The following is a 27,282-nucleotide window of genomic DNA, read 5'->3' on the forward strand; positions in this document are numbered from 1 at the left end:
ATCCACGATACCATGATGTTGGGAAGACAGTTCGTTACGAGAATTGAGAAGGGAAGGACGAGATAATATTGCTTCTTCCGTCCCTCTCAACGAAATTCTGTGTAGATACCTCGTCCTCAGTTTCCTGTATTTGCGAGCACATCCTGAAATTATTGAATATTACCTGTCGCTACTTTTACTCATACTGGTCAGTAAATTTGTGGAGTGGATTTCTACTTTCGAGCAAATTTTCTGGGAAATTTAGTACTCTTCTGTGTTCAAGAATGGGAAATACTTGATAGCGTGGATTGAAGGACTTGCTGTGCGGTATCGAAGCGCAAGAGGAGTGAAAAGCCTTTCTTCTCCTTTTCTGTTGTGGGAAACACCACAATGTGGACGATGAAGTAAGGAAAGTCTCTACCAATTACCGCATCGCTTCATCTCGCACGTTTAATCAAGCGTTGAATTCATTTGCTGTGGGTTTCATAGCGGATGCAAAAGGGAAAAAAAGGAGTAAAATGTGTTGATTTTCCACCAAACTTGAACCATATTCCAATCTCATCTTGGTGGTTTGAATAAGTAGAGCAAGTTGGATTTTTGCGTGGTAGAGAATATTTTCGAGATTGATGAACAATATCGAAATCGTGATTCGTAATGCCGTTGGTTCATCGAATTATCGCTCCTGTCAACGTGAGCGATGGCAAATTGGAACTCAAGGGGAAGTATGAATGCGAATTCGTTGCGGTCAACAATTCCACGTTGGTGAATGTTTTGCGACAACTGGCCGCATTGGTGGAGCATGCGAGCGACATATTTTCGGAAACGGCAACCCTCACGGATCAGGTTGGGAGGAGGATTCGATCCGTGAAACTGAGGTTGGATGAATTGGAGGCAAAAACGGAACTCTTTGACCCAAAATTGGTCCCTGTTCGTAAGTAGAAAAAAACATTTTATTTTACACTGAAATAAATGGATTGGGCAAATAATGTGCACTCGTAAGATGATTAGTGCATATGTGTTCATACTCACACAATTGAGAAATATGACGATTATCCTGGCAAATCCGTGGTAAATGAATAGTTAAGAGAAAATCGGTTAATCGAATTAGCTGGGTTAAGAGGGGTTATTTCTTGCTCTGCATACGCATTAGATTTTTATGCACAGCACTTTAGCTTAGTTTTTCGTAGGGGGCATGTTAAACCAAGATTATACTAAGTAATTGTATTGTAGAAGACTTATGTATGTCGAGCAGAGTAGAAAACGCGTCTTCTCAGCCTTATTTCCAAACTAAGAAAGAATTAAAGCCATTAAATTTGACAAGAAGGCAAAAACAAGCAAAAACTCAAGTATGCAAGCATGGAGAGAAGTAGCAATTTTGTCCGTAAATAAACTCTGTACATACTCCTGTTAATGGCTCGTCGTCTGATATGAGGAAACAATGCAGTCGAGTTTTTTTGAACATGTTGTTGAGACAGCTCACAAGAAGTCGAGGACTCCTGAGTTGAATTGTTCCTTAATAAATTGTTCATTTCTCGATTTTTTCCCATTTTCTGAAATGGTTGCAATGGGGTGTGCAAGTAATCTCATTGGCACACACTCGGTGCATAGGTACATACGTATGTAGGTACATCAAGGTCCGTGTATGTAGTTGAAGAGGAAATTTTTCAGGAGTTGATTTCCACTTCTTCATGGCTGTCAGTATAATTGGATTTTGCCACATTATAATATCACATGTCTTCGTCTGAAAGGTAAGAGTAGTATCAAGCAGTCGTAAAGTAAAGCGACTTCTACGACGATACGACGACTGATTGGTGTAGTCGGCAAAAGTTGAAAATGCACGCGACAAATTTAACTCACAATTTCTTGTTTATGTACGAAATTTCATTAAATTACAAACTCATGCACGTGGATAATTGGCCACAATTCAAAAACTGGCTTCTTCCAAGAAAAACGTTTTTAGGAAAGACGAGATAAAAGCATTTTGACTGAATTGCATTTGACTCATCATCATCACATCATGCTTCCTTGCGCATCTGGGCAGAACCTCATTCAGACCAGACTGTTTTAAGTCTTTTCAGACTGCGAATTTAGTTTTGCGTCTCAATTTGAATATTTTTTTTTGCTTCGGTGAAACACGACATCAAGTTGACTAGTTTGCAATACAAACTCTCAAACTCATTCCTTTCATAAATTTGATTCAATTACCAATTTGCAATAGACTTGTTCATTAATCATTCCGCATAAGTTAATGGATAACCAAGCAAATAGAGACAAATTTAGCCAGCGGGTCTATATCAGCAAATTTCCTATCATGCTGGCTGCTGCTGCTGGTCAAAATCTCGACTCAAGTAGTCAAGCAGTGGTTTAATCTAATCCTCTCACTCTTGACTTGACTTTTGTAAAGAGCTTTTCAGACAATGATGATAACGTGTAACGCGAATAATGTGTAATAACCGTGCAAAGTAAGTTCTTTCTGTTGGATGGGAGCAAAAATGTAAAAAGGATGCAGAAGGGGGTTCCGTCTAGCCAAGTAGGTGAAGAATTGTTAAGCTGGTAGTTCGTGTATGAAAAATTTTACTAGGTTTAGGTTTAGGTAGACAGAGCATTTTGGTTTTCCATATGGATACCTTTCGCCTTGCACTACCCCGTGAACCTGATAATTATAGTCTATCAGCATGAACTAAAGGTAGGTATTTTTGCACAGTAATGATCTGCCCATATCCTAAAACTATCCTAAAACCCTGCAATTTTAGCCCTAATACTGTAACACTACACAGTTACCTATACTTTTTTTTATTGCACTCCTCCTCTGCGTGAGCTATTCCCATTTTGTTTCTGCAGATAGAAAATAATAATGTGTGCAAATTCTGTCGCGATTCTTAAGTACAGAGTTTATTTTGTTACGCATTTTAAACTTTTATTCTCTAACAGTTACCTCACCTTCACAAAGTTAATCTGTTGTGCTAGGTGGGGGTGGAACAGATCTGGCTGACAGATTGCAGGTGGTATTATAAAGCGGCCGTTGATTGTTTTACTCGCAAAGTCAATGATTTACCCAAGGGCGTAGCAACAAAACCGTCTGCGAGAGGCTGCACGCTACAAATAAATATTTTGGATTTTGAGAAACATTAGAGCTGGATTGTTCACCTATTTTTTGCAGTAAGGTCATCATAGCACATAAGACGACGTTACATCGAGAATTTATATGTATAATAACGAGCAAGTTAGTGAAGCCAAAATTGAGCATGTGTAATTCTATCTTCTTTTGTATATAGAAAATGATTGGCTCCTGCCCTGGGAAAAATTAGCCTTTTAAGGATATGCAATTAGTATCTCTCCCAGGCAGGGAAGGAAGGAGTAAAATAACACATGCACACAAAGACAATGGTCGGCATGTAAAGCAAAGTGATGGGCGAAAAGAAAATGAACCGCACATAAAAAGGAATAAAAAAAACTATGTGAGGTTTACCTTGAAAGCACTTTTGAAATAAATTTGCTCTGTGGTTTGGGTTTTCTTTCATATCAACAGCTGGCCAAGGGAGGAAATGATGTCGTTCGTGATAATCAAATGAGGTTTGTCAATAGATTTTCAAAGATTTGCACATGCTCATGTCCTTCCTTCGCTATGAAGTTTTGAGACATGGTGAGACAGAAGGTTAATGAATTTGTAAAGAAGTTTTGATTAAGATTCTGATTAATATATAATAAAGCTTTGCCATACATTTCGCCAAAGAATGTGAGAAAGTTGGTAAAAATTGTGAATGGGACAAGCGAATGAAGAAAACATTCGTAATGAATAAAGAATTAGCATATAAAAAAAAGTGTTTTCTAATGCGTGTCTATTTTTATGCTTTTATCCTAATGGTTTTGTTAATTGACATTCACCAAGACCCAAAAAAGAGAATGATAATGGGGAACTTTTTTCCACTCCGTTCGTGATCCACTCTCCGCCACTAAATACCAAATTCTCTTATTATTACTTATTTGATTTTGGTTAACAAAATCAAATGTTTACCAAATTGATTTATTCGTTGATTCATGCATCCTGCCAAGTTCTGAAATGAGTGGGTCTTATCAAATACCTTGTTCACTTCACTATTTACTTATCATCAACATCAGCAGAATAAGGAATGTACATCCATTGATTCGTGGCTTTGAAATCATGACATGTTCCGTGTGTCCTTGTTGTTATATTAAATGTTGAATTCGTGATTCAGGAGAAGTTTATGGTCGTGTTGTCAGCCACTACTGACTGATGAACAGTGTTGCTTGCACGTACATTTGCCCAACCCAGGACAGGAAGGAGAGAAGAAAGTCCACTTATCCGATTAAATTACATGCCCACAAAGTAGTCAAAGGAAATGCGTAGAGTGCCAAGACTTGCACACATACACACTTATCGTTAACTCCTGTACATGTACAATGGCATTATCGATGTAAAGGAAATGCAGATAGACGGAGATAGAGATTCAAACAGATATTTTGAACGGATACCGATATAAATAATATCAACGACGTGTTATCTGGTCAATCAATCAATAAATTATATTTTATTGGTGTTCATAAAATTGGTATAACGACCATAAGTACATATTTGGACACAGACGGACGAATGCATCATGCACATCGTCACTTGAATGTTCATAGTTCAAACGTGAAATATTCTAATTGTGTTTTTACACAAATTTTCAAATCAATCAAGTCGAGTCAACCTCCGTCCTCCTTGCATTTGTTGGATTATTGCTGTTGAAAGGATTTTTATGATGGACGGACGGACGGGGATGTGATCCAAGTCAAGTTTCATGACAGACCAAAGACCAAAGACACGATATCATGATATGCAAATTATACACACTCACAATGATCCAGCTCGTTGGAATTGTTTCATTCACTTAGCATATTCATTTTCATAACGTCTCTATTACAAAGAAGAGAAGCAAGCAGATGGGCATTCGGAGAGAAAGAAAGGTCTCTCTGTCATGCCAATAAACTAGACTCGAACCAGCCAACAATGAGCCAGTGCTCACTATTGTTTCTTCCAAAAGATGGACGAGCAAGCAAACAGTCGTCCAACAAGCCAAAAGTAATGAAACGAAACCCTTTGTCTCTGAATTATTTAAGGGTCGGTTTTTCCCCACATTTCGAATCAACTTATTGGAATAATCAGCTGCATCATCATAATCATCATCATTACATCATCTGTTGTTATTCTGCTACATAGTCGTTGCATGATATGGCATCAGGCAAATAGAAACAGAGTCGACTATTTAGTTGGTTTTCGTGCTAGAGATGAATTGAACTTGGTTGGATACTTTTATTGGCTCTCTTTGTCTTCATTTACTTTTTTGACCAGTTAGGTTTTTGACAAGAAGAATCGGAAATGCATGCAGTTGAGTTAAACACATTTGCAATGCCTCACCAACAACAACATCAGCCAGCTACGTATACTTTTCTGAATTGAATGATTATTCCATGGAATTCTCACATCATTTATTCCAATCATTTCGCTAGCATGATGCAATAAATCAGAAATAATGTTAGTTTGTATGTTCAATTTACTCCTGCATGGGTTTGCGTGACGTGAGTGGTGTGTTGCAACGTTCGTTACGTGAATTTGATGATAATTTTAGAAAATCAAACAGAATCAGAGGATGATAAAGACTAGAGAAGAGTCGTGTTGTGGAGAGATAAAGACAATAAAATGCAGACTTTCCTCTTACAGTATTGATTTGATCACGTGATATTTATTACTTTGGCATGATACGAAAAATATCCAGAATTTTGTTGTCTGCTGACATTGACTTAGAGTGTCATTATCGTAAAAATGGGAAATAAAATCATGTCATGGTTTCCGATTGGATTTGGAGTGGGAAGCGAATTATAGATCGATGAGTATGAATCCCCACATGGAAACCCGTATGACCGATGGCAGCGTTTTTTGGTGGTGTGGTGCTCGAGAAGAATAAGGGTCCACTGCTGCTGCTGCATACGAGTGCATACATATGTATGGACTTTCATTCATTCATAATAAATAAATGAACAATGACACGAAATAATGCAGAGATCAGCTCTTCTTCTGGTGTCATATGTGGAGTAAAAAGGGAGAGCAAACCAACCAACAATAAAATGCCCGTGTCTCTTATGTATTCCCATAGTCGCAAGTCACGTTTCATTTCCGAGCTGATTGTGTTGTGTTGGTTTGTCCCGTATAATTTTGTAATAATAACAAATGTCTCAAATATCATCATCCCTCCTCTTCTCCTTTTGGCAGGCAAAACAGAATGTGAAAGCATGACGAAAGATTTTAAAAAGTGCCAGATTTCCATCTCATCAGATTTGAGTTGTTAACCACCACCCTTCATTAGAAGGAATTGATCTTGAACGGCATGATACCGTATCGGAAGAGCATCCAGATCCACGCTACGTTGCAGTTACATCGCATTACATACCAAGATCCTCAGATTCCAACGACGAACTTGCTAACTTTAGATGGAAACAATGTAAATTATTCCATGTTTTATGAGGGTGTGCCCAAACAATTGTTTGGTTGGTGGCTTCATATCGTACATTTTACCCTCACACTTGCTGTGCTTGCTTTTGTTTCGACACGTCAATTTCAACTGGATGCGATACTTTGTTTGTGGAAAGGAATTCAAAAAAGTGTCACAAACACGGAAAAAGTGTAAATCCATTAAAGGAAACCATAAATTCTGACACGACTTGAGCTTTCATTTTCAGTTAGACTCGTTTATCAGCCTCGACTGAGCTAAATACTTATTGAGCGTTAGTAAATAAAATACTTATAAATAAGCTCATCATCATCTCCTGTAAGTGTTATGAAAAGGAACACATTAACATTGATGAAATTAAGTGTAAGCAGCAAACTTGTCGTTATTTAATGTATGTATACAATAAATTAAATGAAAGAGAAACTCGAAACGACTTGGAGAGTCTGGAATCCGGTTAAAGACGATGCTGGATGCGGAATCTGGATTGAGTTTCCAGTTTTTGTTCAGTGATTATAAAACCACAAGGACCTAGATTTCTTTGAACTACTTTTTTTGGCAGGATGGATACAATTTGTAGAGAAAGGGCTGCACTGGATTTTCTGTGTGTCCAGCTTCAAGGTCCAGTCTCCAGTGTATCAAGGGAGCAACATTTATGTAGATTTAAATCGTGGTTAGATTATCCCTTGGAAAAAACCAAGTGCACCAACTTACTAACCACTAACCAGACACCTTCTTCTCTCGCGTTCTCCATCTTCTCCTCAAACAAAGAGACCTGCATTCGAATGCATTTTAGAGATTAAATACGATGATAAAGCTTCTCAAACCCGGATGGACATGTGCACGTATTTATTGTGTAAGTAGAGTAAAAATGTTTTAAAAGCTCGCATGGGTTCAAAGATTCATCGTAAATACTTCTATATTTTGGAAGAGAACAATTTAAAAGCGGAAATATTGACACATGCAACTCATTCGTAATAAAGTATAAAAGACGTCATAAATAGTTACACAAAGTGCAGGCAGCAGAGAATAGGACTCTAAATATCCTGCTCTTCTATGGGTAATGAAGACGTATTTATATGGGGATGGGGAACTAAAAAAAAATGGGGACAGATTGTGCCGACTGAAATGCCCACATTTGTTCATCATCCTATATTTAAAACCAATGGGACATTTACCACATCTGACGTGCTTTGCAACTCGTGCCGTACTGCTGTCCTTCATAACTTCGGTTTCGGATAACATGCACGAGACGGTGAGAAAATAACCCGTGTGGCATCATATCCGCTCTTCACATCTGTGAACCTGTATCCAACATTTAATCCCATTTTGGAATGAAAACTCATCCCGACGTTGACACAACTCTTCTTCGCATGCAGATCTCTAAACACAATATGTCAAAAACTGAAACTGTTATAAACAACCTGTGAGATGATGGATTGAATAAGTTTTTCACGGTAAATGCCATCGCTCGGTGAGAGATTATGATTCATTATGTGTAAGCTGTTTATCCTGACCGATTTCAAAAGTTGAAGAAATACTACGTCCATAATCTATCCAAAGGAAGCCAGAATCATGCATGACAAAATGGGCATTTATGGAAAGAATACCATAACCGTACCGAGCATACTTTCATCATCCCACTGTTGGGAAATCACCACCATGGAATTTTCAAAGAAGGACAATTTTTCAATGGGAAGAAAGAGAGAATAAAAAGCATGAACTGGACGTTTTTCTCGTGGTGATAGTATTGTAAATGACCAAAAGACACATCCTGGACATTCAACAGTGATAATAGTACAACAACATTCCTGTTCTTTCCCTTTGAATATATTTTCCTCCTTCCTCTCGATGGTGGGTAATTGTGACTTGGGCATTATTCAACAATTTTAAAACATGTTGAGAGTAAACTTTGTGTAACCTGAAAGAGACGACGTATAGGCAAGATGATCTTTCAGCTCAGGAGATGCAGAACATGGGGTAAAAAGCCATTTCCTCCCTCTTGTCTCGTTACTGAACTGCGTGTTATAAGTTTGACCGATGTGTGTGCATATTTGTAAATGCTTGGTTAAGTAAAGTGGAAATACTTCTTGTCTATACAAACCTTGTGAGTAATTCCCACTAGCTTTACGTTTCGTGTAAGTGTGTTATTGTTGTCGGGAGTCGGGAGCAGTTTTATTTTTGAGTTACTTTTAGTGGGTGGCGATGGAGATCTTTGGTTGGAATCATGTCTCCTCGGCTTAAATATTTTGCTTATTTTCTTACACACTTCTTCGGGGTGGTTTGGTTTAATAAACCAGCTTTATGTGGAGGGTGACTCTCTATGAGGACGGGTTTTTTAAGAAGATTTCAACATTTTTGTACCTACAGAAATTATTAAAATTTGTGTGTACAGTAAACGGCGAGATTTTACATAAGTTGAACTTTATCTTTTTCATGATTATCTTTGTGTGGTCATTTATTCTCCTGGACAATTTCTCTCCAAGTGCTGCACACTGTTTGACCAGCATGTTCATGATAACATAGGAGCTTCTCTTTCTCAGATAATTTTAATGAATCGTTGAAATTCATGTAGCATCCCGACCCACACTACGCATTAAGATTTCTAGATACGACGATATACATACTGCGTTCCTTGCGCTGCTACCAACCAGGGTGGAGCAAAGATTAAAATGAATGTTCATTATTCTTTTATTTAATAAATAAACTGACCAAACAATATGAAACGAAGGGGAGGAAGAAGAAAAAGAAGAGGAAGAAGAAAAAGAAGAGGAAGAAATTTAATAATGCAACAATAACCGTGGGTCAAAGAAGATCCTGAAGCAAAGCGAAGTAAGATTTATGGTTTAAGTTAAGCCAGACTGACTCCAGCCTCACTCTCGGCAAATTAAAAAAATTGAAGAATTTATGAAGTATTTGTTCATCACAAATAAAACAAGGTAGACCCAGACCACTAAAGTAAAAGAAGAAAGAAAAGACCACGACGTGTACATAACCTCTCAAGTTTTTAAGTAGTTAAAGTACGAATAAGTTGACTTTGACTCATCATAATAATCATATTCGTTCACATTATATTGTCGTTGTACTGACATTGTTAAAGACTTAATGGTCTCGGAGAGATATCCTTTTCACTGAGCTGTTGTTGTAGCTGATTACAATTTACAACTTATTATTATTCTGTATGTCTCTCATTTTATTATGGTCTCAATTTTTCAATGTCTTTCATCCTGCTTCTCTGGAGTTGCGAAGGAAGTCGTTTGCATTTATTACCCTTTGACAAATTGGCGTATTGGTTCTTAGTTGAATAATGGGTCGTATTTTATTACTTGTGGATTTAGAGGTGATGAGGAGTTGCTCAAGTTTCATATTCTTCCAGAGACGTTTACGACCCTTTGACATTTATCCTTTTCGAGCCGGATTTTATTTAAGGTTTTCGTCCTCACTCCTTTTCGTTGTGGTAGTGGTGACACTGGCAAAAATAAGTAATCAATTGGTGAAGCTGTTAAAGTCCTGCCTGGAAATAAAATTGAAATTTATAGCGAATGAAATTGAACTCTTCGTACGTAGCGATGGGTTGCTTATACACCATTATATTTACGAGTCATTAATATTTCAGTGGTGAGATGATCATGTTGTGACAAATGGAAGGGAGGAAAAGAGCTGAGACACTGTTCTTAATGGAACCCAGAGGTCCAATATCGCTAGCACAAATATAATCATTTGCACACACATCTCATAATTCATGACATGACCACATTTGTACTATTGTGTATTGACATGATGTGCATATATTAATAGCTGTTTTGTCTTTTTCTTCCAGCGGAAGGAAGTCTCGACGATGTCTCGGTTTGTGAAAAATATGCGACACGGCTTGTTTTCGACACGAAACTGTTCTGTGCAACGAGTCGTCCACGGTTCATGGGGGTGTTGTTCGATAAGGCTGGAAACCACTGCCCCACATTCCCTCCCAGGTCACCCATCACCACGATCGAGAGGAATTATAACAAGCTCAACATTTCCAACGGGGAGCGAAGGGTGAGTTAAGATCAGAAACTTCTCAATTTTTCACTTCGCCAGCCTTGCTATTTTAATTCACCATGCACAGAGCCAAATGGTTCTTAGTCCATTAAGAAGAACAAGAATTTCTCCTTATCATTATCACCACAATTTATCTTTGTGACAAGGTCTGTTCCCCTCCTCCTCGGTTGAGATTCTCAACCTGAGACGGGAGAATACTCCCATCGTCCTTATCACTAGTTTCTTAATGAATTTTTTCTTTCTTAAATAATGAATAACTGCTAGTGGAGAAAATCATACAAAAAAATTGGCTCTGTGGCCTCAATCCCGTCTTTATTCGTTTTAACCGTATGGAAGAAGACCACTCCCCCAGGTCTGGGAGTTGAAACTACGCCGTCACGATATGCACCACGATCCCTTAACGTGTTTCTTCGTTAAAAAATTATCAGCTAATAAAATTATAACAATAATTAAGGAATAAAATTATTGTTCTCTTTTCAGCCTGCAAGTTTTGCAGCTTTGAGGGACTGGAAATTGGACGATTATTTGGACGAGAAGATTGCCACGTTGGATAAGAAGAAACAGTCGGCACACGAGCTGAGCCGCGCCTTGGCATCCCCTTTTCCAAGCCAGTTGGTCCAAGTGGACGTCACAGGTCAAGGTTTTGATCGGATGAGGAAGAGTAGGAGATCGTTGGTCATTCATACCAAGAGGATCAGGAGGTCGAAGAGAAGAAATACCATTTGTGGCTCCATGCCGAACAAAGAGTAAGTGTTTTTATTTGTTTGAATAATAACTTTACTTCCTTTTTTGGGCATGAGTAATAATCCTTGTTGGGTATCAAGTGAGGTGGGTGGTGGCTCAAATTTTGACCAACATTCCTCTTTTAGGAGTGTGTTTTATGGCGTGATTTATTGATGTGCACAAATCTATGAGTAGAGATGAGACTAGTTTTCATAACGGTAAAAATGAATTATTATGAATCTCATGACGGAAGTTTTGTACTCACTCAGGTGCGGAATCCAGACTAGTTTCTCTTCCGTTAACTCCCCCCTGGAAGAGGGAGCCGTGGTTAAAAAGTATGGGATCGATTCTGGTCACTGGAGCAGTTGTACAACCAGTTCGGCCCAAGAGGGTGCAAATGGGCCGAGAAGTACGGCTTCTGCACCTTCTCCTTGGGATCCGACTGCCTCAATTTCCACATCCTCCGACTTCCTTTTTGATGATGAGGACCGTTGCCTTACGCCGCAGTTGGAGCATTTTACGGTACTTAAACAGTAGTATATTTACATATCATAGCTCACTAAAATTCATAATGAGATGTAATGGGGATAATTAACTCAATGCTCTTATTAGGATGGCCTCGTCTCTGATTCGGACTCTGTCGACACTGACGGCTACTTCACCTCATTTCGAAGTGACTGTGGGTTCCCCAAGTCGAAAAAGTCGTCTCCAGGAGAAGCCTGCGAGGATATCAAGGAAGGGGAGGAAGGCGTTGAAGATGAGAAACAGCAACATAACGAGAGTGACTATGATCTGTTTGGAAAAGGGTCGACTTCCACAACAGCCAGCTCTTGTGGAACCGTTGTTCTTCGAAACAAACCAAATCCTCCGAGTAGGACAAGGACGAGCTCCACGGCGGTTGCAGACATGGTTTCATCACAAAAAGTAAGTTGCGTTGTTTATTGTTTGTTTTTTTAGGTAAACTTGAGAATTTTTAAAAAAGACTTTCAAAATGACATAGTCGAGGATTATAAAATGAAGCGTTATTGCACTAAATGTTCCTATGCAACTTTACTAAGTAGCAAATGTTTTCGTCGGTTTTGTTAAAGATGAGGAAAGAAGGTATAAAAGTCTGACTATACAAACAACAAGAATGAAAATGATATTAAAATACACACAGTTTATTTAAACAGAAGTAAAAAGAGCGAACTAGTTGAATGGCGCCACGGTGGGGATTCAGATTGGATAGATTTGAAATTGACGAGGAATGACATTATGTAATGACGAGGCAACAAAGGAGTAAAATTGGATTTCATTTTCGTTGTTCGTTGTTTCGTTGTTTCGTTGTTGTCAGTTTCGTTGAAGTTGACGCGATAAGCATTGTTACATATTTTGCATCTACTGCTGAGAGACTAAGATGAAAATGAAAGTTATAAAAAACACAGCCAGCATTTCTTCTATGTTCAAGATGAATTGCAAAAATTGGCCTCTTTAATTCCAACTGTTTGAGTTTTACTGATCTTAAGAGTCTTCATAGTTGAGCTGCTATATTGTCTTATTCACCATCTCTCGCAATACGAGTTCTAATAAAATGTGTGTTCCTCCTCTTTCTGCAGGACGACACAGATTTGGAGGCACGAGTAAAGCGGAAGTCCCTCATCGAATGCGTCCCTTCCCTCGTCGTAGTGACGCCGTCTCCCACTCTCAGCGGTTCCGATAGTCCGCCTCCACTTAAAGATCCTACCTTTTCGAATGAATGCTCAGAGGAAGACTCGGATCGTGACAGTGGACGCATTACCCCAAAAGCGGAAGACTTTAGTACAACGAACGACAGTGAATGTGGCACTTTGAGCGACACGGACTCTGAAATCCGAAGTGAACTCCGACCATCGAGTACGGCCAGTAGCACGGGAAGTGGAAATTCAACCATGACCCTGACCTCCGCAGCAGCCATGGTGGTAACCGCTACTGCTTCTATTCTTCCTCAGCCGGATGTTATCCCCGATGTTCAAATTATTCGGACGAAGGGTGCTCCGAAACTGGATGTGAGTCGGGAGTATTTTTCCTTGGACACTGTTCTCTTGAACTCTTCTGTCGAAGAAGAGCGTCGAGTTCTGGCACAGAATGGCGACATCATGACGAAACAGCACAGTCCAGCAGCAGAAACAAGTAGTAATCCATCTCCTTCGGGCTCTCTGCAGAGGGTACAATCTCCCCCAGGCTCCGCTACATCTGGCAAAATTAGAGGTGCTAGAGTGGTTTTGGATGCAAATGGGGAAATCATATTTGCTTCGGAAACTCTGAGAAGGAAGAAACGACCGAAAGTGTCCTTCGACCCGGGTTCTGCAGTTAAGGTTAGCCCATTTAATATATAAAAACACCATTTTAATAACTCAGGACAGAAGGATATGTTAATTTTTAAATCTCATTTGTAGTTTTGAATAAAAATCTAATCTGGTTTTGTCTTAATTTGTCTAGACGATGGACTACGACAACTTTGCCACTACGTATGGACGGATTCGTGAATCAGTGTATGACCGCATTGTCAAAAAGGATGTTGATGGGAAAGAGAATGAAAAATTGTACGAGTGCATAGAGGAAATCCGAAAGCAGAATTTGAGACATCCATATCTTCATCTCCAGGAGGAAAAGTCGATTGCAGAAATACACACAGAGTCCATGAATCTGAAAAATAACAACAATTTGGAGGAGATCGGAGCGGAGAGTAATGGACGTTGCTCATCCACCTCGTCCAATTGTTCATCCGTTGCCAGCAGTCGATACGCTTCACGGCCACCACTCAGCCCTCCGAAAGATGACAATGATGAGATTACTAAAGCAAAAAATAATATTCTCCTTTTGGAAACAGATCTCGACTCTGCAATCCCTCCTTCGATGCCAGATCTAAAAAATCTTCCCAAAATCAAGGATCGCCTTAAACGAAATGAGAGCTACCGAATGGCGAACACGGACGAGGAAGCGGCCGCAAATGCAAGGCGACCTTCTCCAACAAATTCTAACAACGCCAACAACGCCAGCTCCAGACCTGCCCTGCTCTCCCTGAGCAGCCCTCACTTGAGGATGACCATGAACAACAAACTCAACCGGAGAATGTCCTTCGCTTCGAGTAAGGACAATTCACCTCATGGGAATTTACACTTGAATAAGAAACGCGATATTCTTGAAGATCCTGGTAAGGCTGCATTTTTTTTATTAATTAACTAGAATATTTATTTGAAAACCCAGATCGTACATATAAATTTACAGGAACCATTGAAATAAATACTATAAGACAGGAACACATATCTAACTTTACACTTCAGTTCATAAAAACATTACCAATAAGAAATCATGGTAGAAAACATTTTCATAAAATCATAAAAAGGCTAACTTATTTCTTGGATGGAGTTTTCTCAACAAAATCACTTGGGGTACAAATATATCCTATATTGAAGCGGCCTTCCGGGTCATTTGTTCCTTCTTCCTGATAAATCAATAAGGGACTGGATCCGTCCTCCTTCCACCCCTTAGCAAATTGCTTGGCTTGATTCCGTAGGTCAACGTCAAGCTTGAAATTAGTGCATCCATTGATCATCCACAAAGATTTTGTTTTTTCCTCCCGTTCGGCCAGGTAGTGCTACAAATTAGAAAAATATAGCAATATTGGCATGCACATGCAAAAATAGTAAGGGAATATGAGACTTACAATCACATATTCTTCCAAGTCCTTTCTCTCCTTTTCGGACGGCATAACGAGAACAGCTACTTGAAATGCACGAACGTCTTTGGTTTGTATTTCCTCTTGCAGATTAGAAACGTATTTGCCGTCCTTTGGTTTTGAAAAATGCAATGGTCGTGCCTCAAGTCTTAATGAATAGTACTCTCCTACATAGGTTCCGTGTGGGGGAGAGTGGTCTCTCATATACTCCCAGACTTGATGAAGTGACATTCCTTAAAATCAAAAATGTTTTAAGAAATCATAAAGTTTTGCACGAAGAATGAAAATCTTTACAATATCTCACCGTCAATGAGCGACGATTCCAATGTTATCACCAAGTAGACTTGATGAGATCCATGTTCCTGTCTACGTTTCTTTGTTTGCTGAACATGACGATTTGTTCTTTCGGGGGTCGAAATACTCGCTTCAATAGCTGTAGCAATGGCGACAAACTTGTTTCCTCTTTTAATTTTCAATCCATACTCCCATTTAAATGAATTAGAATGCAGCGGAGGTGGAACAGGTCCCGCTTTTCGTGGTCGGATTTTTGAATCCGCATTCTCCTGATCCAGAATTTGTTCAAATTCTCCCTTGTCGTCAAACTCTTCTTTACTAAGGGTAGCCAAATACTTGTAAAAGTCAAGTCGACTAGCATTCTAAAAAATTACAAAATGAAATGACAACTCACAAGGGTTTTTGTGGAAGCAACATGAGATAAAATATAAAATGCAATACGTAATATATATACATCCATATGCAATACATCACATGCATTTCTGTATTTCATACCGTTTGTTCCTTTTTCTCCTCTTCTTTATCACTTATCGCATGGTTACTTTCACTTTTACTATGATTCTCCCCAATGTCCATACCAATTCTCGAATCTTCATTCTCGCTATCCCCCACAACAATCACCTCTTCTTGTTCAGTGATATCCACTGCAATCGCTTCAGTATTGTTGGATGATAAGGGAGTTGTAGAAGGCGGAAGATTCACACTCGGAACACGGCACACACCTCTTTGCACATGATCGAAAAGTTCTGTTACACTTTGGGTGCTAAATCCGCAGTGATATCCACAAAAGTGCTGAATTTTTTCATAATTGGCCTTTTTTGGGTTACGCCCAGCCATATTTACAAATTATTTGAATAAAAAAACAAATTCAAAAACCGAATTAAAAGTAAATGTAAACACGAGGAGGAAACGAAACGACCTCGAGTGAAAATGGAGCGAGCGAAAGGACGGACGGAGAAAGAGAGCAGCGAGGTGACCGAGGAGGCAATGACCCACTGTCTCTTTCCAACGTCTCACATTGCTCACTCACAATAAATAAGCAATTATAAATTGAGAATATTGTTTTTAATAAGATTTCATTGTTTTCCATTGTGATTTCATCCTGAGAAAGATATGACCGCTTCTACGGAGGATTACTACCCACATTAGATTTCGCATTTTTATTTTATGTTCAACGATGATATTGAATACATTGACTTTCTTTTTGCCAGAAAATGACAGACCTTCCTTTTTTGGACTACCCAGCAACATTGAAAAATCATGGCAGAAGAATATCAGTGCACAAAAATCGACAAGGCCAATGTGCCTTGAAGAAGATCCCATTTTCATTCAACACATTCTAAACATGACGACTGTCAATGCAAACGGGGGAGGGAAAAATCTGGGCAATAATAACTCGAATAATTCTACGCCAGGGTCAGCTTACAGTAGTCGCATCACTTTATCCAAACTCGCCTTGTCTCCTGAAGACAGACCAACTTTCTTGCGCAGAGGTAAACTATTCTATACTGATATCTGGTAATGTTGTGTAAAATAATTAATCCTCTTCCTCCACTCGTTTTCATAAACTGCCAACTCCTACTAACCCACAAAACAACAACAATTAACTATTAATGTCCAAAGAGTTTCGTTGAACATTGAAATCGAAATTTATAAACCGAAACTCGTGTAGCAACATAACTTGCAATATTTAGCAGCACATAACCAAATCCTAATATTTAAAAGTTATGCATGTTTCTTTGAATGAATGAATTTCTATGTAGATAATTTAACTAATAACTGCATGTTTTCGTACCATTAAACGCTAAATAATATGATGCAAGCACTCGACGGCTTTTGCTTTTACATACATAATTCTTTATCTTCTATTTCACTGCTGATTCTGATTATTTTGATTTATTCCAATTCATTTACTTTGCATTTACATTCATTACGCTTGCTGTCTATTATCTTCTCGTGGTGATCCGAAAGTAAAAAATTATCCTTACGCATAAGCGAGTCTTTGTGCAACAGGAAGAATAAGGCGATGAAGCCATGTGGTTTTAGACCACACCGCACTTTGTGCAAGCCGATAACTGATCATTAGGGAACCACGTTAGCACAATCATTCCATTTTTGGAGATTTTTAGGGCCCCACCCGCATCTGAGTGCGGCTTAAGACCAGCTTCAGATTTATTTTTATGTCACATTGATGAGACGGCGTTATTTGACGAGTCCTTTTGAAGTTGTAGTTGAAGAAGATTTTTTTTGACAATTTATTAGCCTAGACAATTGCTTGAAGACGATTCAAATTGTGATTACAGGTAGAGATAGCTTTAAACTTGCATTAAATGAACAATTACAATCATAAAGATTTTTAACAATATGGACAAAATTTGTGTACATGACGAAATGATTCTAGTCTTCCATCCAACTTGATAGCAATATTTGTACAATTTTATTTACATATGTATACAGATTAAAATCTTCGTCTTTCCTAAGTTTCTGTACATCCTCCTCTTGTGAAGCTCTGTTATTTGTGTAATTGTGTAAAAATCATTAATTTAATTCTTATTATCTGCCTATTTGTTCGTGTAGTGTTTTTTTTGTTGTGGAGAGAGATTAAAACAGTGGAATTAAACATGCAACTGGTTTTATACATTTAAAAAAGTTAATTTGCTTTTGTAAAATTTAACTGTGCCGCAAGCGAAAATTATTTATATGTAAATACACAAAGCATTTTGTTTGCATCTTGATGAATGTCGACTAATACTGAATGTAAGTAGTTTACACCTGCGTATGCATTTGCTTTTTTTTGTGGAAGTGGGAATGCATTTGATATTTAACTTAATTGACACGACTGACAATTAATTGCTGATATTACATGGACAGTTGTTTGCACCCGTATGCAGATCTTTTTTGCAATGCCTGGCTCATTTACTCGACACCACCCGTGGACACATTTTTTTTCAATTTTTTAAAATGTTTGACAGCAAAATAATGTTAGTGATTTATGTGGCACACTACAAATCAGATTGCAACAAATGAAGCTGATTTGCCACTTATTTTTTACTTTTGTCTTTCCAAATTATTGTGAGTAATGGTTGTTCTTGTGTGTAGAAGAATTTTTCATTGTGTTTAATCGAATATTTCTGATAGCGTTTCCTAAGTTCACATCAACACTTGTTCCAACAAATTAAATGTCTAGAAACTATTCTAAACCATCATTTCATATTCGTATTCTCCCGTCTTGATTTATAGAAAAGGATGATGTTTCTCACACTACGAATGGCGATGGCGAACCTGTATGGACCGCAGACTCTCCACCCACGATGGACGAGATTTCAAAGGAAATCTACCGTTTCCGGAAAAAATTTAATATTCAATCCAACGCCACGAGTCGAAATTTGTTGCCTTCTCAGTTGAAACCTCCTTCCAATCTGGACCGTAATGGAAATCTGTATGGGAGTTTGAGACGAGGAACGCTTTCTCCGCCGACAACGTCAACGCCACCATTTCACGCATCACCACTGCTTGACGGAAACGGTAACTTTGCGCGAAAGACGACGAGCCCGTCTGCATCCACGATTCCACTAGGTTTTCCCAAACTTCAAGTACAATTTAGTTCTCCGATATCAAGCTCTACGCCAATTAAACCAAGTGCCAACTATACCACCACGAATACCAGTAGCAAACATGATCACAAAACTTACTCTAGAAGTCCAGTAATTTCTACTCCTACTTCTGCCAGGGTCCGAACCAGTACAAGTACTCCATTATTTCCACGACCCATGAGTTCTCTCAGTATTAGCAGTTACAATAGCAGTATTTATTCTGACAGCAGTTTCATTAGGGATCCTGCCACTAGTTCTAGAAGTAGTTGTAGAGGTTACGGCCAGCAGCCACCCCCACCGCCCATCCGTAACTTTTCTAGCTCAGGAAGAAAGATTTTCCCATACACTCCCGCCGGTGCCTTGAACTCTAGTGCTCCCACTACGACTAGTGATTACTTGTATTTTAACCGTAATGGGTGGGGTGGAGGTGGGGCTGCTCAGTATCGAAGAAACTCCATGTCGTTGGCTGAACCTAGTCCAGGAGCTCTGAATTTGGGACCAAGGACTTCCTTGAGCGATTTCAAGAAATTGTTACAGGCAGCAAAGCCCAAGAAAAATTCAATTTCTGCGATGGAAGCTCTCAAGCCCAAGATTGGAGTAGAGACCACTTTGTAGTTTTTTTCTAATCGGAAGTTTTGTTTAATTTTATCATTATTTGAAAATTGTGATTCGAGATAAGGTTCTTATAACGATGTGCGAAGAGTAAAAAAAAAACAATAATTGAGTTACCTTAAAAATTACCTTAAAAATATTTGTCAAGATCTAGTTCGACTATGTATAACTATTTACATACTTGTCATTGACCACTAAGAAATAATCCTATATTTAGCAAGATTAAGAACGACAACGCTTCATTTACTGGAGAGAGTAATAAAATGTAATTTTAGCTTTAATACAAAAAAAGATGTTACCCTTTCTAAATAATATAATAAAACATTACTACTGAATTTTTGCATTGTATGGAAAGAGCTTCGATCAAGAATCCTATAAACAGCTCTATTTTATGGCATGTTCATTTTGGTAGGTTTCATCAATATTATTGCATACAAGGTTTTTGTAATATAGAGTCGATATATCATGAAAACACGGAGGGTCGAAGTTTATCGTGATTTCAGACTGGATTGCATGATCAGAAATATAACAAGAATTTCAGGATTCTTAACTCACGTTCAGAAACCCTACGCATTTTACGCACAATTTCAGAAATAGATTGTGGGACTACTCAATATTCTACTTTCCGGCTTGTTCACACGAAATATGGTCACATCAATGATCGTAAATTCCCATGAAAACGTTTTCTCCCACTGTTAGGATCAGTTAACATGTAATCCGAGTGCGTAAAAAATATATAGTTTCACCAGTCATTTTAATTCTGACATGAGGAAAGACTCTACCGGTCAATTGGTAGTAATATATCACCGAAATTCTATCATGTGGTTATGACTAACTACAAAAATCGATATGCGTCAAGTCCATGCAGCGACAACCATGCAGATAACAAGAATAAAATACTATTCCGACAACTGATTTGGACATCGATATCTTTAATCATTCGCAAACACACAATTCCATTAATGCGTCCCGTCCGATGGTAGTAAATAAATTGGAGAACATAATGACGAAATAGATGTGCAGAATTACTGTGTTATTGTGGGAGAGCAATAATCAGGCAGAGCGAGTTGTTACCTGCAACAACAGTAAGCGAGGAGGTTGATAGATAATGAAAATAGAACTAATGGACGACGACGAGCATTACATTATACGATAATAATATTATTATATTCCGATTGCAAATTAACTTTTGCTGCTAAAAGTCGAGATGATGAAAGGCGTTCTCTTCACCCACTACTCCACAATACGGTTGTGATACTACCTAACCAACTACCACTTTTATTTAGCAAGAGGTACGTACATACTTATGCACTTCTTCAGTCTCATGCACAAAAATTACGACCGCATTAAAGAGTGAATGGATAGTGAAGTTGGTAATTCACTCAGTGTACGTACGTATGTGTCATTACTATGCAAAATCTCGATCCTTTCGTTATTTAGACAAAATGTAATACGAAACCGCATACAGTTGTCAGTGAGTCATTAGGTTTGCAGTGGCGATAAGGTGCGCTCATGACGGGCAAATAATTGTTTTGCTTACTCAATTTAATACGTCTTCAGTTTCGGAGCAGTTCATGAAGAACAATTAAAAACTGTGGAGCTCAGATCAGGTTTCATGGATATTTGTTAACAACTTGCAGAAAATTCTTGTTTTTTTTTGCGAGAAAAATATTCGAGGACGAATTTACTTGGAAGTTGAATTGGATCCAGTTCCACACTATCGGACGGCATCTTTGTACCACTGCACTTTTGACTCTTCTCACGTCATTGCGAATTCTGTGAAACTCGGTGCAAATAACTTTTGTTGGGTGTGAATGCAAACAATTTAATTTCCACCAGTCAGTACTAACTTTGCAACTCTGGAGTACTTATAATCTAACATTTATTTCTTGAACCAGAAGATTCTAATTCCTCGTGTAACAGGTAAATTTAGCTATTTCGATTTTTATTATTACAGCATTACATTAGGAAACCGGTCGACACATGGACATCGAATTACGCAACGAATATTCCGTAATAACTTCAATTTTCCTTAATCCAAGTTGAAAATTGGCAACAGGCATTTTTATTCTGGACGATTGTTTCACGTACCAATACGCTGTTACTTTACTTACTTACGTTGTATTGTTGTCATATACTTGGTTTGCATGCAATTATTGCCAAGTTAATTCACACCTTTTAGCACGCAACACTTTCAACAATAGGGACACAGATAAACGGTGCAAGTAAGAATATAATGTGTGGTCCTTTATCTCATGGGATGCAATGTGCTTGAGCATTTATTTCGTCATAATGTTTCATTTAAAACAGGGCTGTTAGTTAAATAATGTGACAATGAAACCTGAATACAATGGAATGAAGTACCGCTAGCGGTGTACAGAGTACAGACTCGATGTACTTGTGTTTAAATGCAAGCTGCATAGATGCACTTTTTACGAACGAATATGTTCTGACAATGAGAGCGCAAACCATGTTCAGCCCAGATTATTTTTTGACCATGTTAGTTTGAAAGAGCAAGTCTTTAGAAACAACATTTGGCTCGGCACTTGCGCAGATGCGCAAAATTCAGCACATAACGGGTGCCACAAGTTCGCAAAAACGCATGATTCTTCATGCACGGTAGAGCGCGAGCCGATAAATCGTTCGTTTTTGCGAACTTTTACGCCCATAACGTGCTGAATTTTGCGCATCTGCGCAAGTGCCGAGCCAAATGTTGTTTCTAAAGACTTCCTCTTGCAAACTAACATGGTCAAAAAATAATCCCGGATGAACATGGTTTGCGCCTCCATTGTGAGTTATGTTTAAGCATTATCAACTCTGGTTGAGTCGAAAGCATCATTTTAGAATACAATGAGATTGAATATTATGCAAACATTTTGGGATGATGAGCGATTTCCCTTTTTCCTTTACGACTACGAGTCTCACCTGAAGTATGTAAGTAGGTGCACAAGGGGAAAATTGTGAGTGGAAAATATTCAGTGGTGACGATCTAACGAAATGACACTAATATTTTTTGAGACCTATAACCAGGCAATCTTGGCTGCAAGACCAAGTTGTTTCCCGTGTGTACTACATATTTGGGATTAAAAATATGTACCCCCTGATATCAGTAGATTTGCATAATCTGGGTGGTACACATTTTTCATGATTGAATAATTGAAGATATGTGTGGTTTTTTCCTCTAAATACTTTGTTGGAAATGAATTCATTCACATGTAAATTTGTTAAATATCTGTTTGTCGGGTCATTAATTCAATACTTTTTGTGCTGTGGAGAGATGTAATCGGTGTAAAGTGGTCGATGGTGACACTGTTTGAAAGAGCATCGTGACCTACGGACTTCGAGAGGGCGTAAGGAGCCCATTACACAAGCTTGGGTTTAATTTGAACAGAGTTAAATTGAATTGAAACATTAAAAGTTACACAATAAAACTCTCCAGATTCTGTTTTTCATAAACTAGCTTTATAGAAATGTTAAAGTTATAATAATAAATAACACGAAAATAAACCAACAGTGAACAATAAGTAAGTAGTGAGAGGAACAAATTATGCTCAATTGTTAAATTACCAGGGCGAATAATGCCACCATTGTTCATTTTAATAATAAAAAGTATATTGCAAGTTTTAGAGAGAGAGAGAGCGAAACTTATTGATCTTCTCGTCACTTACTTGTGTAACAACTTCACTTCGAATAAGCTCAATTTCAGACTCAATAGACCGTGACGAAGGACTAAATCAAAACCAAGTTCTCTTTCATTTCACTTTGGCAAAAAATGGAGGTAGTGAAATTTATACCTTGATTTCAAAGTGTTTTATCAACTCATCGGAAGCGTCGTATCGTAGTAAATACACATCCCTGAAATTCAGCGAAAATTTTTTCATCCAATTTAATTATTGTTCCGACTTAATGGCCTGTATTATTTATCATTTTGTTGTAAATATTTATCAAATGATTAATGTAATCATTCCTGGTACGCATATAACTTGGGGTCACAATAATATACGTACCTAATACATTGTTGAACTTCCTGCTTGCATTTTTATTATTTTAAAAGTTCCAACGCAGCCATTGTTCTGAGTAGATCCGTACTCGTTTTCGAATCTTAACCTACCTTGATTTTTTCCTATTAGACTTTTTCTACTTTTTTGTCTGATTTTTTTTGCAAATCGCAAATCACGTGCAATCGCAAATCACGTGCAGTGTTCAAAGCAAGTTAAGAGGTTTGAGGTACATCAGGCAAAAATGCAGGTAAAAACTTGGACATCAGTCAGTGAGTCACTACGTATTTAACGTATGCAGTAATATTATTGTCAACTAAATTATTGGGCAGATATGACGAGAAGGCGTCCTTGAATATATTGGGTGGTACGTAGTGTGGTTAAAAGTGTGCTGGCTATAATAATACCCGAGGCAAAATTGCAAATTGAATTAATCTGGGCAATTTATGCATAAGAAAGAGCAACATTTGATCACAAGTTTATTTGCCAATAACAAATATTGACCGTCTGCAAACCTATCAAGAAACACCCAGGACTTTTTGTCATGAAAATTCTAGCCTGTAACGCAAAACTATATGACCGTCAAAGTCAAAGCCCCATTATAGTTGAAGTAAAAGTGTTGGCAGCCTTGGTTTTGGGACTATTAAAATATACAAAAATGCACTAAAGAACATTGAAATAATCAGAATTTACATCATCATCAATCACTACTGTACTGCTACGGCTCTTTTGTGCGTTTTAATTTTTGGTGCAGTCAATGTCAGCCAAGCTACAGCAAAGAGATTTAATGGTTACTTGGTCATAATCAAGTGAATTGAATTGGGGGTCGCATTTGCATTCGCGATAGTTAGCTTTTCGTTGAGGGACTGACTTGGTGTGCTATCAACGTGCTTATTTGGGGCATAATATTTCTGTCGCAGTAAACAAAGCGGTGGCTGAGATTATTGGCCTGTATAATAAACAACAGATCAAGTCAGTACGGCTAAAGGTTGACACACAGACACACTGACAAGCAATACTTGGATCGACTGCAACTTAACTTAAGACTTTTAGTAAATATTTGTCAAAAATAAATTGAGCAAGTGTATAGAGTTTTTTTAAAAAATTAACAAATTTACTACTTGATTTTAGAAGCTCCTTGGAAAAATGTGTCCCCTTTGGCCGTTCCACATCTTCCTTCTCTACCTGGCCATATTGGGCCCACTCTTATTTGCGTCTTTTGGCGTAATCGGTGCCGCAGCACAATCCATGTCCTCCTGCAATGTCTCATTTGAACCGGAACGTGTCAACCAGGTGAAAATGGGGGACAGCCAGGTTGTCGATGTAAGTTCAAAGATAAAATAAAATTTATGTGTTCTACACATTTCAAAAATATTGATGTATTTCTTAATTGGTTTTACACAGTTCAAATTCAACAAGACTGAAGTAATAGAACAAGCCAAACTTCTAGGATTTGATCCCGTCACAGAGTTTGAGTTTCTCGTCAGTGATTCCTACATCGCCTACGTAACCCCGGTGAAAGTACCGCTTGACAATTCTGTGCCAATTGGTGACGGAAGTGGACTGGATCGCGTGTCTTTCAATGTGACTGGAAACTTCCTCGGATACACGGAAGTCTGTGCGACCTCACGGATTTCAAAAAATGCGTCCGAAGTATTTCAATGCATGCCGGTCTCGGTTGTACGCGAGTCCGGAGTTCTCGATAAAGCTTTCACGTACAGTGTGGCCGCACTTGTGACAGTAATTTACGTCAACATGGGAGCAGCTCTGGACATGCGAACAATTAAGGAAACGATTAAGAAGCCCTGGGGACCTGCTATTGGGTTCATGAGTCAGTTTATTATCATGCCTTTGGTAAGTTTGGTCTAAATTGTTGGAAATTGTCTAGATTTTTTATCAGGAGTGGTAAATTAATTAACAATTTCTCTCAGCTATCCTTTGGAATTGCGAAACTTTTCATCTCACTGGCAGCTTTACAGCTTGGGTTGTTCATAACGGGATGTTCTCCAGGTGGGGGTGCGTCAAACATTTGGACGTTGACGTTAGGTGGAAACTTGGACCTTTCCATCACAATGACGACGATATCTACATTCTCTGCTTTCGGTGAGTGATTAGTTATTTTTATATTACAAATCTTTCCCATAAATTTAAAACCAATTACATGTTTCCATAATTTCTGCAGTGATGATGCCCCTGTGGATGCTAACTCTGGGATCTACAATTTTTAAAGATGCCAACTTGACCGTCCCTTACTCCAAAATAGCCACATTTGCCGGTTGCCTCGTGATTCCTTTGGCGATTGGAGTTGGCATTCAGTACAAGTGGCCGAATGTAGCTAAATTCCTTGTCAAGATCTTGAAACCCTTCGCTGTTTTTCTCATCGTGTTTATTATCATCTTTGCCGTGTACACGAATCTTTACTTGTTTCAATTGTTCACATGGCAGGTACAGTTTTCTCAGTCCTTATACATATCGTCAATGAAATTGCCTACTTATTTGCAGATTCTCATGGCAGGGATGTTGCTTCCTTGGCTCGGCTACATTTTGGGGGGTGGGACCGCTTGGCTTCTAAAACAAGAGTGGCGTGACGTGATCGCGATTGGAATTGAGACAGGGGTTCAGAACACGGGCCTGGTAATTTGGTCTATTGATAACTCGAAATTTGACTAGTTTTATATCAAAATTATCAAATCAGGCATTCACCATCCATCCGTCTCTATTTTATTCCTAGGCCATTTTCGCCCTCAGGTTTTCACTTCCTCAGCCGGAAGCCGATTTGACAACTGCACTTCCCGTCGCCGTGGCCATGATGACTCCAGTCCTCCCCGCCGTGTTGATGCTGTACCAAAAATATAGTGGGGTTCAGTACACCGGGATGAAGAAGGAGGAACACAAGGATCCCGTCCAAATGGGTGGTGGTTCAGATTTGACTGTTCTCGCCACTTCCAATTCTGCCAATGGCTCATCTCAAACGCCACAGAGTAAAGCACTTCTCTTCAATAATAAATTCTGAGTTTTTTTGCACCCTGCCTGTTGTGGGGTTATGCCCTCTATAACAATGACGGCAAGCTTGTGTGATGGGGAGCCTTAGCTTGAGTTTTATTCACATTGTTTTCTTCAAATCACTAATACAATACAATAAATGTGCTTTGTAAATGCAGTGTTGATTTGTTTTTGATTTGCCACCGGACCTGATCCTGTGTGGTACAAAAAAATGTATAAACATGGATGGTCAGGTATGAAAAGGAATGGTTGTAATTCCAATCCAGGTGGGCAAACATTTTTTTTTTGCATTTTACTTTTGCCTCATACAACTATATTTTCCGCATCATATTGCCATGCATATTTTTTGAAACGATTAAAACTTCTTGCTTATGTAAAACAGCATACACCAAATGGAAATTGATGACTTGTGGATATTACAGAAATTCTAAATCGCTCTAATTGTAAAAACTTAACTATTACTTTCGACTTGTTACCCTTGAACAGGCAAACAGTACGGAAGCTGTGGAATCTCGAACGATGGTGTGGACGGTGTCGAAGAGATGACAACTTCTACATAAGCGAAGAGCAGTTGCTGCACTTGCATCTCTCATTTGAGACTAAATTAATAAACAGTATGATAAATTTCGGTATTTTTTGCTATTAAAAATCATTACATTACTACAGATACACCATCAAAATCGTGCAAATAATACCATTGACTTATAGTTTTTATGTATAAATATGATGATTAATTAGAATAAACAGGAAATGTAACTAACTCTGAGTGAATTTAAACGAGACTAACATCCGTCGTGAGTAGTATTGATCATGCAAAAATAAATATGCATGATGAATAA

At 38.4% G+C, this 27,282-nt stretch overlaps 3 protein-coding genes across 9 annotated transcripts; 2 read left to right on the forward strand and 1 right to left on the reverse strand.

The window, feature by feature from the left end:
* LOC110851202 lies at nucleotides 1-19,777 on the forward strand. Of its 2 annotated transcripts, XM_022098881.2 has the most exons (9): nucleotides 3-910; nucleotides 10,306-10,520; nucleotides 11,004-11,269; nucleotides 11,516-11,768; nucleotides 11,859-12,170; nucleotides 12,842-13,579; nucleotides 13,704-14,418; nucleotides 16,449-16,730; nucleotides 18,478-19,777. In XM_022098881.2, exons 1-9 carry the CDS (start codon nucleotides 634-636, stop codon nucleotides 19,443-19,445), a joined length of 4,026 nt encoding a protein of 1,341 aa, XP_021954573.1. In that variant the 5' UTR covers nucleotides 3-633; the 3' UTR covers nucleotides 19,446-19,777. The 2 variants fall into 2 exon arrangements, with proteins under 2 accessions (XP_035708705.1, XP_021954573.1); XM_035852812.1 differs by lacking the exon at nucleotides 16,449-16,730 and having other exon boundaries at nucleotides 1-910.
* LOC118436021 lies at nucleotides 14,432-16,460 on the reverse strand. Its single transcript, XM_035852813.1, has 4 exons — nucleotides 15,733-16,460; nucleotides 15,248-15,599; nucleotides 14,932-15,176; nucleotides 14,432-14,862 (listed from the first exon to the last, which is right to left on the reverse strand). Exons 1-4 carry the CDS (start codon nucleotides 16,072-16,074, stop codon nucleotides 14,617-14,619), a joined length of 1,185 nt encoding a protein of 394 aa, XP_035708706.1. The 5' UTR covers nucleotides 16,075-16,460; the 3' UTR covers nucleotides 14,432-14,616.
* Nucleotides 19,778-20,912: 1,135 nt separating the features above from the next.
* Nucleotides 20,913-27,282, forward strand: LOC110851371 (ileal sodium/bile acid cotransporter). 6 transcript variants are annotated; one of them, XM_022099117.2, is made up of 8 exons: nucleotides 20,913-21,365; nucleotides 24,572-24,763; nucleotides 24,845-25,294; nucleotides 25,372-25,543; nucleotides 25,623-25,885; nucleotides 25,943-26,074; nucleotides 26,172-26,421; nucleotides 26,930-27,282. In XM_022099117.2, exons 2-8 carry the CDS (start codon nucleotides 24,587-24,589, stop codon nucleotides 27,001-27,003), a joined length of 1,518 nt encoding a protein of 505 aa, XP_021954809.1. In that variant the 5' UTR covers nucleotides 20,913-21,365; nucleotides 24,572-24,586; the 3' UTR covers nucleotides 27,004-27,282. The 6 variants fall into 6 exon arrangements, with proteins under 6 accessions (XP_021954809.1, XP_035708854.1, XP_035708853.1 ...); XM_035852961.1 differs by having other exon boundaries at nucleotides 24,575-24,763; XM_035852960.1 differs by lacking the exon at nucleotides 20,913-21,365 and adding an exon at nucleotides 22,427-22,966.

Source organism: Folsomia candida, unplaced genomic scaffold (genome assembly GCF_002217175.1).
Source record: "Folsomia candida strain VU population unplaced genomic scaffold, ASM221717v1 Fcan01_Sc006, whole genome shotgun sequence".
Classification (NCBI taxonomy): Eukaryota; Metazoa; Arthropoda; class Collembola; order Entomobryomorpha; family Isotomidae; genus Folsomia; species Folsomia candida.